This window comes from Macaca nemestrina, chromosome 17, assembly GCF_043159975.1.
Source record: "Macaca nemestrina isolate mMacNem1 chromosome 17, mMacNem.hap1, whole genome shotgun sequence".
NCBI lineage: Eukaryota > Metazoa > Chordata > Mammalia > Primates > Cercopithecidae > Macaca > Macaca nemestrina.
Window position 1 is genome coordinate 10,026,372 of NC_092141.1, and position 14,402 is coordinate 10,040,773.

The following is a 14,402-nucleotide window of genomic DNA, read 5'->3' on the forward strand; positions in this document are numbered from 1 at the left end:
CTTGGGTACTTTCTCCCTCTGGGTCTCTCTGCCGTCCCAGAGAGATGACCGCATCGATTCCAGAGGTGACACCACTCTGAGTCCACTTCTAGGGCCTTTGTTCTAGTTGAGCATTTCATTGTTAAGGTCTAAAATCTTGCCACATGGAGCTTTTAAGATTTCTAGGGATTTCTATTAAGAAAAGCACGGCTGCTTTTCCCAACTGTTCAGAATTCATTCAGTTGAAAAGTTACCCAGGAGGAGTCCCTATGTTTGACTTGAAGAGGGAAGGAAAAAATAAAACAAAACCAAAACCCAAAACGAAGTGAAAACACGTTCTTCTTGCCTCTTGCTAACTCACTGTTCCATCCAATCAAGATACCTTCCACCTGGGCCTCCAATTTGGGACGCTGGGAGCTGGCCTGGGAGAGGTGGGGTAAGAAGTTCCAAGCAGAGCCTTTTGGAGGCACGGCGATGAGCCTGCTAAGAACTCACTGGAGAGGGCAGGGGCAGGACAGGGTACCTTCCCAAGTAGCTCTGCTCAGGCACGTCTGGTCAGAAGACCTGCCTATTACTTGCTGTGTGGCTTTGGGCAAGCCATCCAACCTCTCTGAGCCTCAATGTTTCTCAGCTGTCAGATGAAGAGCTCATCGTATCCTCACGGGGTTATTATCAGGCTGAGTGAAATAAGATGGTGGATTAAAAGATGTTGCCAATGCGAGTTGCGGGGAGAGCATACACCTGTGCTGGATCTATCATCAATTCCATAAAAGGGTCGTCAGGTGGGCTGAGCCACGTGTGCTTAGAACAAGTAGGCATTTAAGACGAGTGAATGTTGGACTTTTCAACACGTTGTTTTGCTATTGTGTAGGCATAACGTAAGCCGCTGATTGGGTTTTTGCTTCACGGCCTGGGTTGGGAGCTGTACTCTCCTGAGCTGAGCAACCATCTCTCCTGTAGTCTCTGCATAAACAGGACCCAAGGAGATTCTGCCTTTGTGGTTAGTCTCAGCCCAGCCTGGACAAGCTTAATGCTCTAGAAAGAAATACCCCGCCTCAAAAAGACACCTGCCTCTAAACTGGCTTGAGGCCCATCGCCTTCTACCAGGCATTCCTCTGCGGCTCAGACCCCAGCCTGTCTCAGCCCAGCCTTGTGCATTGAGCAGAACCTTCAGGGTGGAGCCCGCTGACCGTCTTGTTCTTTCCCCTTGGCCTGTCGAGGAAGTCCCAGAAAGCACAGCTGACTTAGGGAAGGTCTGGGAAAAATCTCCCTGCTTTTGGGGGGGTAGGGGCGGGGGATGAGCCAGGGCTGAGGAGGAACTCTGAAGACTTTGTAGATTGCTCTCGACCGCCTCAGACACTCTCGGCACGGCGTGGAGAGGATTTGTGCAAACATTTCCTCTCTGGACCAGGAGGAATGCAAGAGGAGACAGCCTGCCGTGCATCTTGGACTGCTAGAGAGATGTACCCTCACTTGTGAAGGTGCACGAGGAAGATGAAGCTGGGATCAAGCAGGGCAGGGCCTGGGAGAGGAAGCGCGGGACTCCTGCCTGGCGTCCCCGAGCTGCCCATGGGCATCCCTGCTCCCTGGGGGACCAGTCCTCTCTCCTTCCACAGGAAGTGCTCTCTCTGGGCCCCTGGGAGGCCCTTCCTCACCCTGGTCCTGCTGGTTTCCATCAAGCAAGTAAGAGCAGTTCATTATTATTGTTATTATTATTATCGGTTGTGTGTGTTTCCTGATTTTTTTTTTTTAAAGAAGCAATTTAGGCCTCATGTAAGCAATCTGGAAAAGAGAAAACAGTATTAAGAATATAATGAGCCACCATAATCCTAGCATTCAAAATCACTGTTCATATTTGGCATATTGTCCTCAAATATTTTCTCTATGCTTTTTTTTTTTTTTTTTTACAACAGCTGGTATTAGGTAGTATAAAACACATTGTATCCTGGTCCCCCCCGACACCCCGCATCATATTATAAGCATTTCCCCGCGTCAATGTGAATTCTGCAAATAGCATTTACAATTGCCACATATATCCTTGTTTGTCTTCAGTATTCTCCCAGGTTTGAGTATTTAGGTTGAGCAAATCCATTTTTCTTTTTCCTTTCCTTTCCTTTTCCTTTTCCTTTTCTTTCCTTTCCCTTCCGTTTCCTTTTTCCTTTCCATTACAAAAATATAGAATGCTAATTGTTTTTTTTTAAAATATGATTCAAAGAAGTGAAATGAAAACTACAAATCACTCTACTTCCAACAGCTAGAGATCACCCTCATTCACATTTGGGGGCTTATACTTGCAGACATTTTTCTACCATCGTTTATGGACAGTTTTTTTTTTGTTTGTTTTTTGAGATGCGGTCTCGCTCTGTTGCCCAGGCTGGAGTGCAGTGGTGCAATCTTGACTGACTGCAACCCCCACCTCCCAGGTTCAAGTGATTTTCCTGCCTCAGCCTCCTGAGTAGCTGGGATTACAGTCACCCATCACCACCTGGCTAATTTTTGTATTTTAGTAGAGACGGGGTTGGCCAGGCTGGTCTCGAACTCCTGACCTCAATTGATCTACCCGCCTTGGCCTCCCAAAGTGCTGCGATTACAGGCGTGAGCTGCCGTACCAGGTCTCCATACAGTTTTTTCTTTTCTTTTTTTTTTTTTTTTTCAAAAAAAAAAAAAAAACACAGGCACATACTGTAAATATTATTTTGTAATCTGCTTTCTTCATAACAAAATACACTAATAACACAACTGACATTATGGAGCACTTGCTCTGCACTGGGTTGAGTGCCAGGTGCCCTCCATTCCTCATATTATCTCCTTCTGTGTTCTCAGCAACCCTGTAGTCGGAGGTTCTCTTGTTAATCCCCTTTTACAGATGAGTAAACTGAGTCTCGGAGAAGTTGAGCAACATTCTTCCATGTCAGTAGATGTAGATCCATGGTATGATATTTAAGGGCTTTAAGGATTTGTTGTAATGTATTTATCCTCTATAGTTGGGCATGCTGGTAGCTTGCTTTATTCTATCCAAGAAGATTAGACCTTCGTCCTCTTTCCAAGTTTCCATTTGGATACCGGGCTATGGGCAGTATAAAAGGATGACGGGAAGGAACCCCAGTTCCACTCGTCTGAGTAAAGAAAGTAGCCTAAGGAATGGCTCAGGCCGGGCACGGTAGCTCACGCCTGTAACTCCAGCACTTTGGGAGGCTGAGGCAGGCAGATCACGAGGTCAGGAGTTCAAGTCCAGCCTGGCCAACATGGTGAAACCCCATCTCTACTAAAAAATGCAAAAATTAGCTGGGCGTGGTGGTATGTGCCTGTCATGCTAGCTACTCGGGAGGCTGAGGCAGGAGAATTGCTTGAACCAGGAGGTGGAGGTTGCAGTGAGCCGAGATCACATCATTGCACTCCAGCCAGGGCAGTAGAGTGAGGATCTGTCTTAAAAAAGGAATGGCTGTCTTCCTCCTTTGTTCCATAGGCAGGGTGAGTCCCTGTTCATGGTCTTGGAATTCTAAACCCCTCCAGCACCCATGTAGGGCAGGCTGTGGTACCAGGTCTCATGAGGGTTCACCTCAGGCTTTCTTTGCTGCAAGCCTGGGGCTACAGACACAGATAACCCCTGCCAGATTTCCTACATCCGGGATCCCCTAGAGGCTGCTTTCCAGCCCTCATGGATTGTAAATGTGAGCCCAATGAATGGTTTCATGGAATTCTTGCCATCATGGCAGCCTCTCCCCTAGTGACCAGAACATCCTTAAGGCAGGTGGCCCTGGCCTGCCTCTGGTCCCAGGACTTCAGTCTGTTAGTGGTGGGGCCACTGGTGGGAGACTTGATTCAGAACCTTCATCCTTGCTTCCATTCTCTGGATATCTCATATCAACACTGAGTGAGCGCACCCAGCTTATCGTGTAGTTTTGTTCACAAATGTGAACAATGGCTGACCACATGCCAAGCCCTGAGACAGCACTCGGGATATTATCATAATATGCTTCCTCACACCTCATCTTACTTAATCCTCAACACAAGCCTCTGAGACGCGTGTTATTACTGAGCCCCTTTTACAGATGGGCAAATGAAGCTTCAGAGGAGTTAAATGGTTGCCTTCGATGCTGTAGCTCCTAAGCACTGTGCCTACCCGGGGTGTTTGAAGCCCTGTATGTTTTCTTCTGTAGCGTTCTTGGGAGTTGTTGATGTATGAATATTTATGTTAGAAAACGGAATCTGCAGAGCCTCAGGCCGGCTTACCAGGCTGAGAAAGCCACACCTTGGCCCTTTCACTCTGGTATTTTTATAATCAGTAACATGCCCGCTGGCAGCGTCTGCTTCCACTCTCTGCCACCCAGTCTGCGTTTTCAGAGCCTTTCTGGCTGGCTGTCCTCTGGGTGTGTCTGTAATTCTGATAGCCTTACTCTTGGTTCTCCATCTTAACCCCCGTATTCCTTTTCTAGATGTTTATATTACAAGGCTTTGGGAAGACTTTGATGATGAATTCTGCTCATAGCCTCTTTCCCTGCATGGAATATAAATGACTGTGGTGTGTGTTTTGGCAGGAAGTCTTCAAAAAATTCACTTAATGAGAAATTCTCAGGGATAGTTTAGTTTCTAAATTCAAGCAGGGAAGTAGTGTTATCCCCACGCCATCCTCTCCCACACTCATTTATTTAGCAGTTGCTTTGGCATCAAAAACATAAACTAAGGATTTTTGAGAAGTACATTGTGGCCCTTTTATACATGGATGGCAGGAGGGTAAAATGGTGTATATTTAAATTTTTTAATTATTTTTTGGCGAGGGTAGACAGTTTGACAATCAAAAACCTTTAAAACTATGTGTATTCTGTGACCCAGAAATTCAAATTCAAAGAATTTCTAAGAAAATAAAGATGTGCTCTCAAATGTTCAACTATGAGGATTTTAATTACAGCATCATTTATATCAGTAAACATCTTAAAACAACAAAGACATTCAATGCTAGAGGATTTAAAAACTAAATTATATCACATTTTTTTCATAGAATATTATGCAGCTGTTAAAAGGATGCTTTACTTCATTTATCATTTATTTCTTGAAATGGAAATATATTCACGATATGGGTCTTCTAATGAAACATAAAAGGCTTTGAAACAATATTATTCCCTTTGAAGTTACAATACAAAAGAAAGAATGAATGTGTACAGAAAGAAGAATCTGGAAGTAGATGATAATTTCTGAGTAATGAGATGATAATTCCACCTTCTCCCCTTTTTGCAGAGCTGTGACTTCTATTTCATCTACAGTGAAGTGTATTCCTTCTCTAACAAAGAAAAACAGATTTATTTAAAGAGAGTCAGTACAAGGATTTCTCTTTCCTTTTCCTCAATCCCTTATGGCCAAGTTCGTTGCTGATGCTGGTTGCCTATGCAAGGGAAGAGAAATCAAGGTCAAGCTGGACTTTTCCAGTTGGAAAAAAAAATCACCCGTATATCTTCTTTCCTCATGACTTTGGGAATCTGGCTGTGATTGAACTTGGATGTACCTCTTGTGTTTTTTATGTCTTTAGGGCAAGGACTGGGAAGACAGTCTGAGTTTGTCCAGCTCCCCTAGACTGACAAAATTCCGTACATTTTAGTTTTAGTTTGTTTTTCTGCTTTTGGTTATGGCTATTGGCCATGGCAAAGAATGGAGGATAGGGGAACATTACACCAGAGACTGATTTTATTGTCTCTTCCTTAATCAGGTCCCGGGGAGGTCCCTGGGGCCATAAATAGTACTGTGTCCCCCAGTGGATCTTACATTGATGACCTGAAGGATTCTAGAGGCTAATTATTTGTTTGGCAACTCATCTGCTAAATTTGTAAAAATGATTTAGAGTCAGTTACGGTGCCATTAAAGATGTTTACATCTTTAAACAATATGTTAATAACTTACATGCTTCCTCTTGGGCCATAACTCAGAGAGATATATTAATAGAGATTCCAAACTCATAGGAAACTGAAATCAAGGGATAAATGCCAATTATTGTACCATTATTATTACTTATTGGATAATTGCATGGTTCTCAAACTGTGTGCTTGTATACCCGAGGGCACCACTGTGAACTCACAGGGGTGCTATGAGATACTTTAATTTTTCAAAGGAAGTACAGTGATATGTAGCATTTTCCAGACACTGTGCAAACTACTAGCTCAAGGTATTCATGGTGTTAATATTAGATCTCACCTCCTCCCTTTTGATGATGTTGTTTCTTTGCAAAGCTGGATTTTCCACAGGTCCTGTGATTAAAAACCAAGTAGTGCACAAAAATCAGTGTGGAACAGGAAATAAAGGTGGTGGCATCCGATCTGATCCTAAAGCTTGAGAAGTTGTGCAATGCACAGCAGGCACTAAGCTGTTAAGGCATAAATATTTATTAAGTTGTTTGGACTGACTTACTTAATGAGTGGGGCTTTAGATACATCTTTTGGCCTAGAAGTGCTGTGGAAAAATTACTGAGTCAATAAGTTTGGGAACTGCTGGTCTAATGACCACACTAGCTCTTCTTCAAAAAGTTGGCTGTGTGATTGTTGCTGCACTCCCTACTGGTATACCAGTCCTACCTCATTCTTTTGGGATAACCCTAAGTCTACCTGGCCCTAGAAAGCATTTGAGTTTGTTGCCCCTTGTGAGAAGAGAGAAAACCTTAAAGCCAACTGATTAACTGGGCGATCTTAGCCCAGATCATTTATTGAACCCTTCCTCATCCTCCATCCCACAACTGAGCCTCTGAAAATGGACAGCAAGAGCATTAACTCCCGCCCTGTGCTGGGGGCTTGTATTCAGAGATGAAAGACACATCTCAGTCCTCAAGGAGCTTATGCAGTAGGGAGGAAGATGGATAAGTGGCCCACCAATGACACTGCGGTGTGATGGGCCATAGGGATGGGTCATGCAGGGGAAGGGTGACAAGCTCAAGACTCAGGGAGACAGGTGGTTAAGTATGGCCAAGGGTCTCTGGGCTTGAGTTGGGCTTTGAAGGATGAATAGGAGTTCACCAGGTGAAAATGAGGGCAGAAGCGAGTGCCAGTGGGAAGTGCAAGGATGAGAGGTCATGAAGGAGCACGACTTGGGACAAGGATGGCTGAGAGGCTAAATCCTGAGGCCACAGGCCTTAAGTAAAAGACTGTAGGCAGGAGAGCCCTGTACTCAGCTCTGTCCTGTTCTCCTGTCACTGTGGAGCAGTGTGGAGGGTGGATGGTGGCCCCAGGCCAGAGGAGGAAAGGAAAGACAGGGTTGGACAGGAGAGACTTTAAGGAGGTGGGGTCGATGGAACCTGGACAAGGGAAAGGAAATTGCCCTGGATGACTCCCCGTTTCAGGTTTGTAATGGAGAGAACTGAGCCACACAGGGCAGAAGCTCGTAGGGAAGCCAAGGACGACAGACCAGAATGCCCTTGGCCTTGTATGCCAGCCAGTTATATAGCTTTCATCTCTGGAGCAGATTCTAAGTCCTTTTTAGGGCGGGGGCTCTGTCTCCCTCATCTCTGTATCCTAATTCCTCCTTAACACAAGGCCTGGCCCACAATAGGTGCCTGATGAACAACAGAAGAGAAAGTCCTTTTGAAAATCAAACGAAGGCCAGGCATGGTGGCCTTTGAGAGGCCAAGGCAGGAGGATCATTTGAGCCCAGGAATTTGAGACCAGCGAAATCCTATCTCTACAAAAAATACAAAAATTAGGGCCAGGCACGGTGGCTCACGCCTGTAATCCCAGCACTTTGGGAGGCTGAGGAGGGCAGATCACAAGGTCAGGAGTTCGAGACCAGCCTGACCAACATGGTGAAACCCTGTCTCTACTAAAAATACAAAAATTAGCCGAGTGTGGTGGTGCATGCCTGTAATTTCACCTACTCAGGAGGTGAGGCAGGAGAATCCCTTGAACCCAGGAGGCGGAGGTGGCAGTGAGCCGAGATCACGCCACTGCACTTCAGCCTGGGCGACAGAGGGAGACTCCATCTAAACAACAACAATAACAACAACAAAAATTAGCCAAGCATGGTGGCGTGTGCCTGTAGTCCCAGCTACTCAGGATGCTGAGATGCAAGGATCACTTGAGCCTGGGAGGCAGGGGTTGCAGTGAGCCGAGATTGTCCTACCACACTCCAGCCTAGGCAACAGAGTGAGGAGACCCTGTCTCAAAAAAGTAAATAAATAAAAGTGAAATAAAAAGTCCAGGTACACAAGTAGAAGCTGTGACACAGCCCAGTCATCTGGAAAGCCCAAAACGTGCTGTATTTCCAAGATTCAATGGTATGAAATAGTCAACGTTAGAAAGGAAAAAAATCCCAAGTCCTCAGTAGCTTGAGTAAGTCTCTCAGACACTTCTCTTTGTACTGAACCCACTTCCAAACTGACTTCTCAAAAATAGATCTGTGCCGGGTGCGGTGGCTCATGCCTGTAATCCCAGCACTTTGGGAGTCTGAGGCGGGCAGATCACGAGGTCAGGAGATCGAGCCCATCCTGGCCAACATGGTGAAACCCCATCTCTACTAAAAATATGAAAAAAATTAGCTGAGCATGGTGGTGTACACCTGTAGTCCCAACTACTCGGGGAGGCTGAGGCAGGAGAATCGCTTGAACCCAGGGGGCAGAGGTTGCAGTGAGTCAAGATCGCACCACTGCACTCCAGCCTGGTGACAGATTGAGACTCCGTCTAAGAAAAAGAAAAAGAAAAGAAAAGATCCTATAATCTGAGCAGAAAAAATCATGGTCACCTCCAGAGCAGAGAATCTGTCTACTCAGAACCTTTGACTTGGGACCTGCAGATACCTGGGTGATGCAGGTTCCAGCAATTATCTGGCCCTTCTGTCACACTGTTGCATCTTAGTGTGATGCGTCTCTCTTTGGAATCTACATAGTCTCAGAAGCGTGCAACTATTCATGTGGGAGGATGCAAAAGTTTAGGATAAGAATATTGTGTACTCTTGAAATGTCAACTTCACTTAAAGGTTTTTAAATTGTTTTCATATTTGTATTAAAGCCAATAGGATTAGATTATGGAGTGAATGCAAAATTTATATGTACTCTTAAGATAGAACATAAGATGCCGAAGAAAGGCTGTTTCTTTGCTGTGGGCCATTGTGGGCACTTCAGTGGGAAGGTTGGAGAATCATGGTGTGAAGTGACAACAAGGCCACATCTGTACTTGGTCACTGGGGGTGACCATGTTTTTGTTTGCTCAGGTTACAGGATCCCTCCTTGAGGAAACGACTCGGAAGTGGGCTCAGTACAAACAGGCGTGTCTGAGAGACTTACTCAAGGAACCTTCTGGTAAGCATGTGTATTAGTTATCCGTGGCTGTGTAACAAATGGTCCCAAAGCTTAGTGGTTCAAAACAGGAACCAGTCATTTATTACCTCTCATGGTTTCTGTGGGTGAAGAATTCAGACAGGGCACACTGGGGATGGCTTGTTTCTGCTCTGTAATGTCTGGAGTTTAGCTGGAAGACTCCCATGGCCTCTACACTTGACCAGGGCTTCCATACAGCATGATGGTGGGGTCTTAAGGGCCTGCCTAACCAAAGACTTTCATGCCTTGGCCTTGAAAGTCATACAAGATCACTTCGGCCATGTTCAACTGGTCAGACAGCTACAAAGCTCTACCCTGGCTAAAGGAGCAGAAACACAGACCCCATGCCCCATTGTAAGGAAACATATGAAACCAGATGTATGTGGATGTGACCATCTTTGATAAAAGCCATCTGCCATGGCACACTCATCACCCGATCACATGATATGTTTAGCTGTCGTATATTAGCCTGAGAATCTGTTAAAGGAATGGGGGTGGGGGGTGCCCCATCTCCCAGGGAGTTAACTAAATCTGAAGAGTAACATTTCTCTTATCCAAGGTGACACTAAGTTCAGAACATTCTAGCAAATATGTAATAGTTGTCTGCAGGCTGACTCTTTGGGTGCAGCCACGTGCGCCATGCCCATCTCCAAAAGAAAAAAAGAAGAAATTATCTTGGCCCATTGCCTCTGAGCTCACTGAGGACAATCCCCAGCTCTGGCTTCTTTCAGATCATTTAATTCAGAGGCCTTGAGATTGACAGGACACTGTGAACTCTCCCTTTTTCTTCACCCAAAGGCAGTCCCAGGCTTTAAGCCCTTGTCAGCTCCCTCTGAAGACCTCATGGGTCCAGGCAGGTTGTAGTCAAGCCTTGAGGTCAGCTGCAGGAACCACCTCTCGTTTTGGAGAACGCTGCTTTCTGAGGTCAAGGTAAGGCAGGCCTTCATCCAGAGCCATGCCATGCACAGCTCAGGTGAGCACTGCCTTACCAGGTGCTGACACCTGGCAGCCAGGTCGATACAGTGTCCCAAGGCAGCTCATAACACCATGGTGTTTCTCGGGTTTCAGTGCCAGGAACCTGGCCTTTTTTTTTTTTTTTTTTTTTTTTTTTTTGAGACAGAGTATCGCTCTGTCACCCAGCTAGAGTGTGGTGGCGTGATCTCAGCTGACTGCAACCTCCGACTCCCGGGTTCAAGCGATTCTCCTGCCTCACCCTCCCGAGTAGCTGGGATTACAGGCACACGCCACCACACCCAGCTAATTTTTGTATTTTTAGTAGAGATGGGGTTTCACCATGTTGGCTAGGATGGTCTTGATCCCCTGACCTCGTGATCTGGAAACCTGGCCATTTTAGCCTAATAGGGAGCAGGTGGTGGGGAATGGTGCTCAGCTTCCGGGATGTCAGGAGCTTGCAATATGAGAAGTTTGGGACCTAGTCTGAAATACTTCCATTTGATTCCGGGAAGCCCATAATGCAGACTTTTAAGATTGTTGCTTCCTGTTGCCAAACACCAGGGTAAATCACCCCCTGAGATGGTCCAAATATCTAATAATGATCATTGAATTAGTGCTCAAATGGAGAGAGATGACTATACAGTACTTGTATTGGATCTGTGTGACCAAGGACCTTGAGTTTATAGATCCCCTCATTCTGCTGGTCTTTTTGCACATTCACAGAGTAAATGTATCCTGGGATCTAACTGGTGAAGGTTTGATGATTGTTTAGCTGATTGTGGAACATAAGGGACCGGCTGAGCCTCCAAGTGTCCTCCTGTCCCCAAGTTTCTGTGAAAGTTTAGTTCATGTCAAATAAAGTAAAATCGGTATCATGTGTACATTGACGTAATTGACCAGAAGTCAAGTTGGGCAGACAAATGCACGTTGTGTGGGGCTGCATTCAGCATTCCTGTGGTCCCCAAATCATTCCCCATCCTTGACTCATCTAGAGAGTGGACCACCCATGCTGGTTTCTGCACAGGTTACAACAGCTTCCAGTGCCAGGAAGGTGGGCTCCCATGGTGCCTCTGCCTCCATCAGTGGCATCCCTGTGCTGAAACACCGATGTTCATCAGACCCTTCTTCTCTCTATAGGCATATTTTGTAACGGGACGTTTGATCAGTACGTATGTTGGCCTCATTCTTCTCCTGGAAATGTCTCTGTACCCTGCCCTTCATACTTACCTTGGTGGAGTGAAGGTAATAAGTCTTGTTTTTATCAATTTACCCCAACCAAGTGCTTTTCTCAAATCCTCTTTCCCCACAAACAGTCCCCGTCTAAGCTCTCAGGAATACATCTTCCTTCTCCTCTTCTGTAATTCTTCTATTCTGGATGTTCCATTTATTTTTATGTATGTATGTATGTATATATTTATTTTTGTGGTTACATAGTAGGTGTATATATTTGTGGGGTACATGAGATGTTTTGTTACAGGCATGCAATGTGAATAGGCATGGAGAATGGGGTATCCATCTCCTCAAGCATTTATCTTTTCAGTTACAAACAATCCAATTACACTCCTTAAGTTATTTAAAAATGTACGATTAAGTTATTATTATTATTACATATATATTTTTTGAGATGGAGTCTCGCTCTGTTGCCCAGGCTGGAGTGAAGTGGCACAATCTCAGCTCATTGCAACCTTCGCCTCCCAAATTCAAGCCATTCTCCTACCTCACCCTCCCGAGTAGCTGGGACTACAGGCACCTGCACTCAGCTAATTTTTTTGTATTTTTAGTAGAGACGGGATTTCACCCTGTTAGCCAGGCTGGTCTCAATCTCCTGACCTCAGGTGATCTGCCTGCCTCAGCCTCCCAAATTGCTGGGATTACAGGCATGAGCACCATGCCTGGCCAATGAAGTTATTATTGACAATCGTAACCAGTTGTGCTATCAAATAGTAGGTCTTATTCATTCTATTTTTTGTACCCATCATCCCTCCCAGCCACCCACCACCCTTCCCAACCTCTGGCAACCATCCTTCTACTCTCTATGTCCATGAGTTCAATTGTTTTGATTTTTAGATCTTACAAATAAGTAGCTCTCCTACTTCAAAGCTTCTAGAGTACAGATCCAGCAGCCACTAAATTTGGCTGCAGTGGGGGTAAGAATGGCCACTGTCATGGAGAGGAGAAACAGGTGAGGGAGAAAGATTGGGATGCTAACCTCTACACAATTTTTGACTTGTTCGATGGGGAGGAAGGATTTTTAAAGTACCCTTTGCATTCACATGGAAAGGAGGTGCCAATGGGTTAGTGCTTTTAACTCCCATGGGACTTGGATGGAGAATGTAACCACTTAGCTTGCTCTGATCCTGTTTCAAGGAAATAAACATGACTTAGATACCCCGGATAACATCCCATCCCTACCAGCCCCAGAAGCCCGACCTCTTCGTTATTTTATTCCGGAAGAGGAGGGAGGTGATTACTGGTTAGATTCCCGTTGCCTTTGACCACAGACCACCGGCAAATATAAGGACAACTAAAACGGTTTTCAGGAAACGTAAGTGGTTACAAAGCTCCAGGCAAAACGAGGTGAGAACCAGCTTCTGAGAGGGTGAGATGTATTTTCGTATTTAATTTCAGCCCCATTAATCATCCTATCGTGCAACTTTGGTTTCAATGTTTTGAGCCTCTGGAGCAGAGAGAGAGATTGTTTAGAAGGAAGATACATTTCTGGGTGGGAGAGTTACTGACCTATTTTATGGAAGTGTTCTCTGATGAAATCCAGTTGGAATCAGCCCAAGAAGCATGAGAATGTGAGATTTTAGGGAGGGTGGAAGAGATAACTCGCTGGATCGGAGGGCTCTGAATGACTCAGGCACAGTCCCCCTGGGAACAGCTGAGTGAGGGGAAAGAGCACTGGGTGTGGAGTCAGGAGCCCCGAGGTCAGACCCAGTCCCTCTATTTTACACTTTGGAGACTTTGGGCAAATTCCCACAGCCCTCTGAGCTTCTGCTTCCTCATCTATGAAAGGAAGGAGACTTGCTAATTCTGAAGGTCACTCTGAGGATTAAATGAGAAGGCACTCACAGGGCGCGTCGCAGAGCTGCCGCTCGGTCCGTGGGAGCTGAAGCTGAGTCCAGGAAGGAGGCCCTTGGATTCCTTCAAGTCTTGAGGCCCCAAACACCCAGACTCTTCAGTAGCACGTGGAGCCGATCCCCACTTCTCTGTTCACTGTCTACCTGTCCCTCTCTGCTCACTGTCTACCTGTCCCTTTCCAAGAGCTAAAAACACAGATCCATTCCACTGTAAGAGAAAATCAAGTGTTCAAAAAGCCACATTTACAAAGAAGTTAAATTAAAGGCTCTTTAAAAAAAAAATAGGTTGTGGGCTTCTGGAATGTGAAGGCAGTGTGATTTGCAAAAGGTAGGAAGTTACTCTTCCACCTGCCATTCTGTGCACTAAATCTTTAGAATCCAAATGGATCCCTGCAGCGAAAAGAGAATGTGGAGACCATGGAAGGGCGCAGAGAAGCACATGTGCAAATGCAGAGTGGAGGAGAGAGAAATGAGCATGGTCATATCAGAAGAGGGAGCGCCTGGCCTGTAGTCCCAGCTACTCGGGAGGCTGAGGCAGGAGAATGGTGTGAACCCGGGAGGCGGAGCTTGCAGTGAGATGAGATGGCGCCACTGAGTGCCTGATGGCAAACAGAAGCTGTAACTGACGACTGGGGCTGGGGGCTGATGACGAAGGAAACTGGGTGTTAGTCACTAGGGTTTCAAACTCTTTTCTGTAGAGGAGGATTATGTGGAGCCCCAGAAGGTGTTAAGGCATAAAAATGGAGCTCAAGTTGTAGTCTGGGAGAATGACGTTAAGCACATGTAGCTATTGGACCGAGAAATGGAGGAAGCAGGGAGGAGAGTGGCGAGACTACTATAGTGTCCCACAAAACGTCATGCTAAGGGTCTGGATTCGGCCAAGGGCAAGAGGGCGGAGAGAAGGAGAAAGATTAAAGTGTTGGAGGTGGAATGCTCAAGACTTGTCATCAATTGGAGTAGAAACTGAGGGACAGAAAGGAGTAGAAAATGGAGGAGAGGAAAACAAACTCCTCTTCCTTCTCCTCCCCGTCTCTTCCCCATCTAAGGAATGGTCTCAGGGTCCACCTGGCCCCACCCAGGCCCACATCTCAACCAGTGGG

At 45.8% G+C, this 14,402-nt stretch overlaps 1 protein-coding gene across 6 annotated transcripts in view; it reads left to right on the forward strand.

Annotated features, from left to right (window-relative positions):
• Positions 1-831: 831 nt before the first annotated feature.
• LOC105473577 (glucagon like peptide 2 receptor) overlaps positions 832-14,402 on the forward strand; it is a 76,504-nt gene continuing 62,933 nt past the window's right edge. For 4 of the 6 annotated variants that reach the window (XR_982327.3, XR_982328.3, XR_011615371.1 and 1 more), the window contains exons 1-3: positions 836-1,662; positions 9,160-9,247; positions 11,357-11,461. Coding sequence is in view for 3 of the 6 variants with exons in the window: in XM_011727403.3 (XP_011725705.2) it covers positions 1,474-1,662; positions 9,160-9,247; positions 11,357-11,461 (382 nt within the window). In the remaining 3 variants the exon portion in view is untranslated. Of the gene's footprint in view, positions 1,663-9,159; positions 9,248-11,356; positions 11,462-14,402 lie in introns of all 6 variants that reach the window. The other 2 variants (XM_071082344.1, XM_024790238.2) reach the window with 2 other exon arrangements.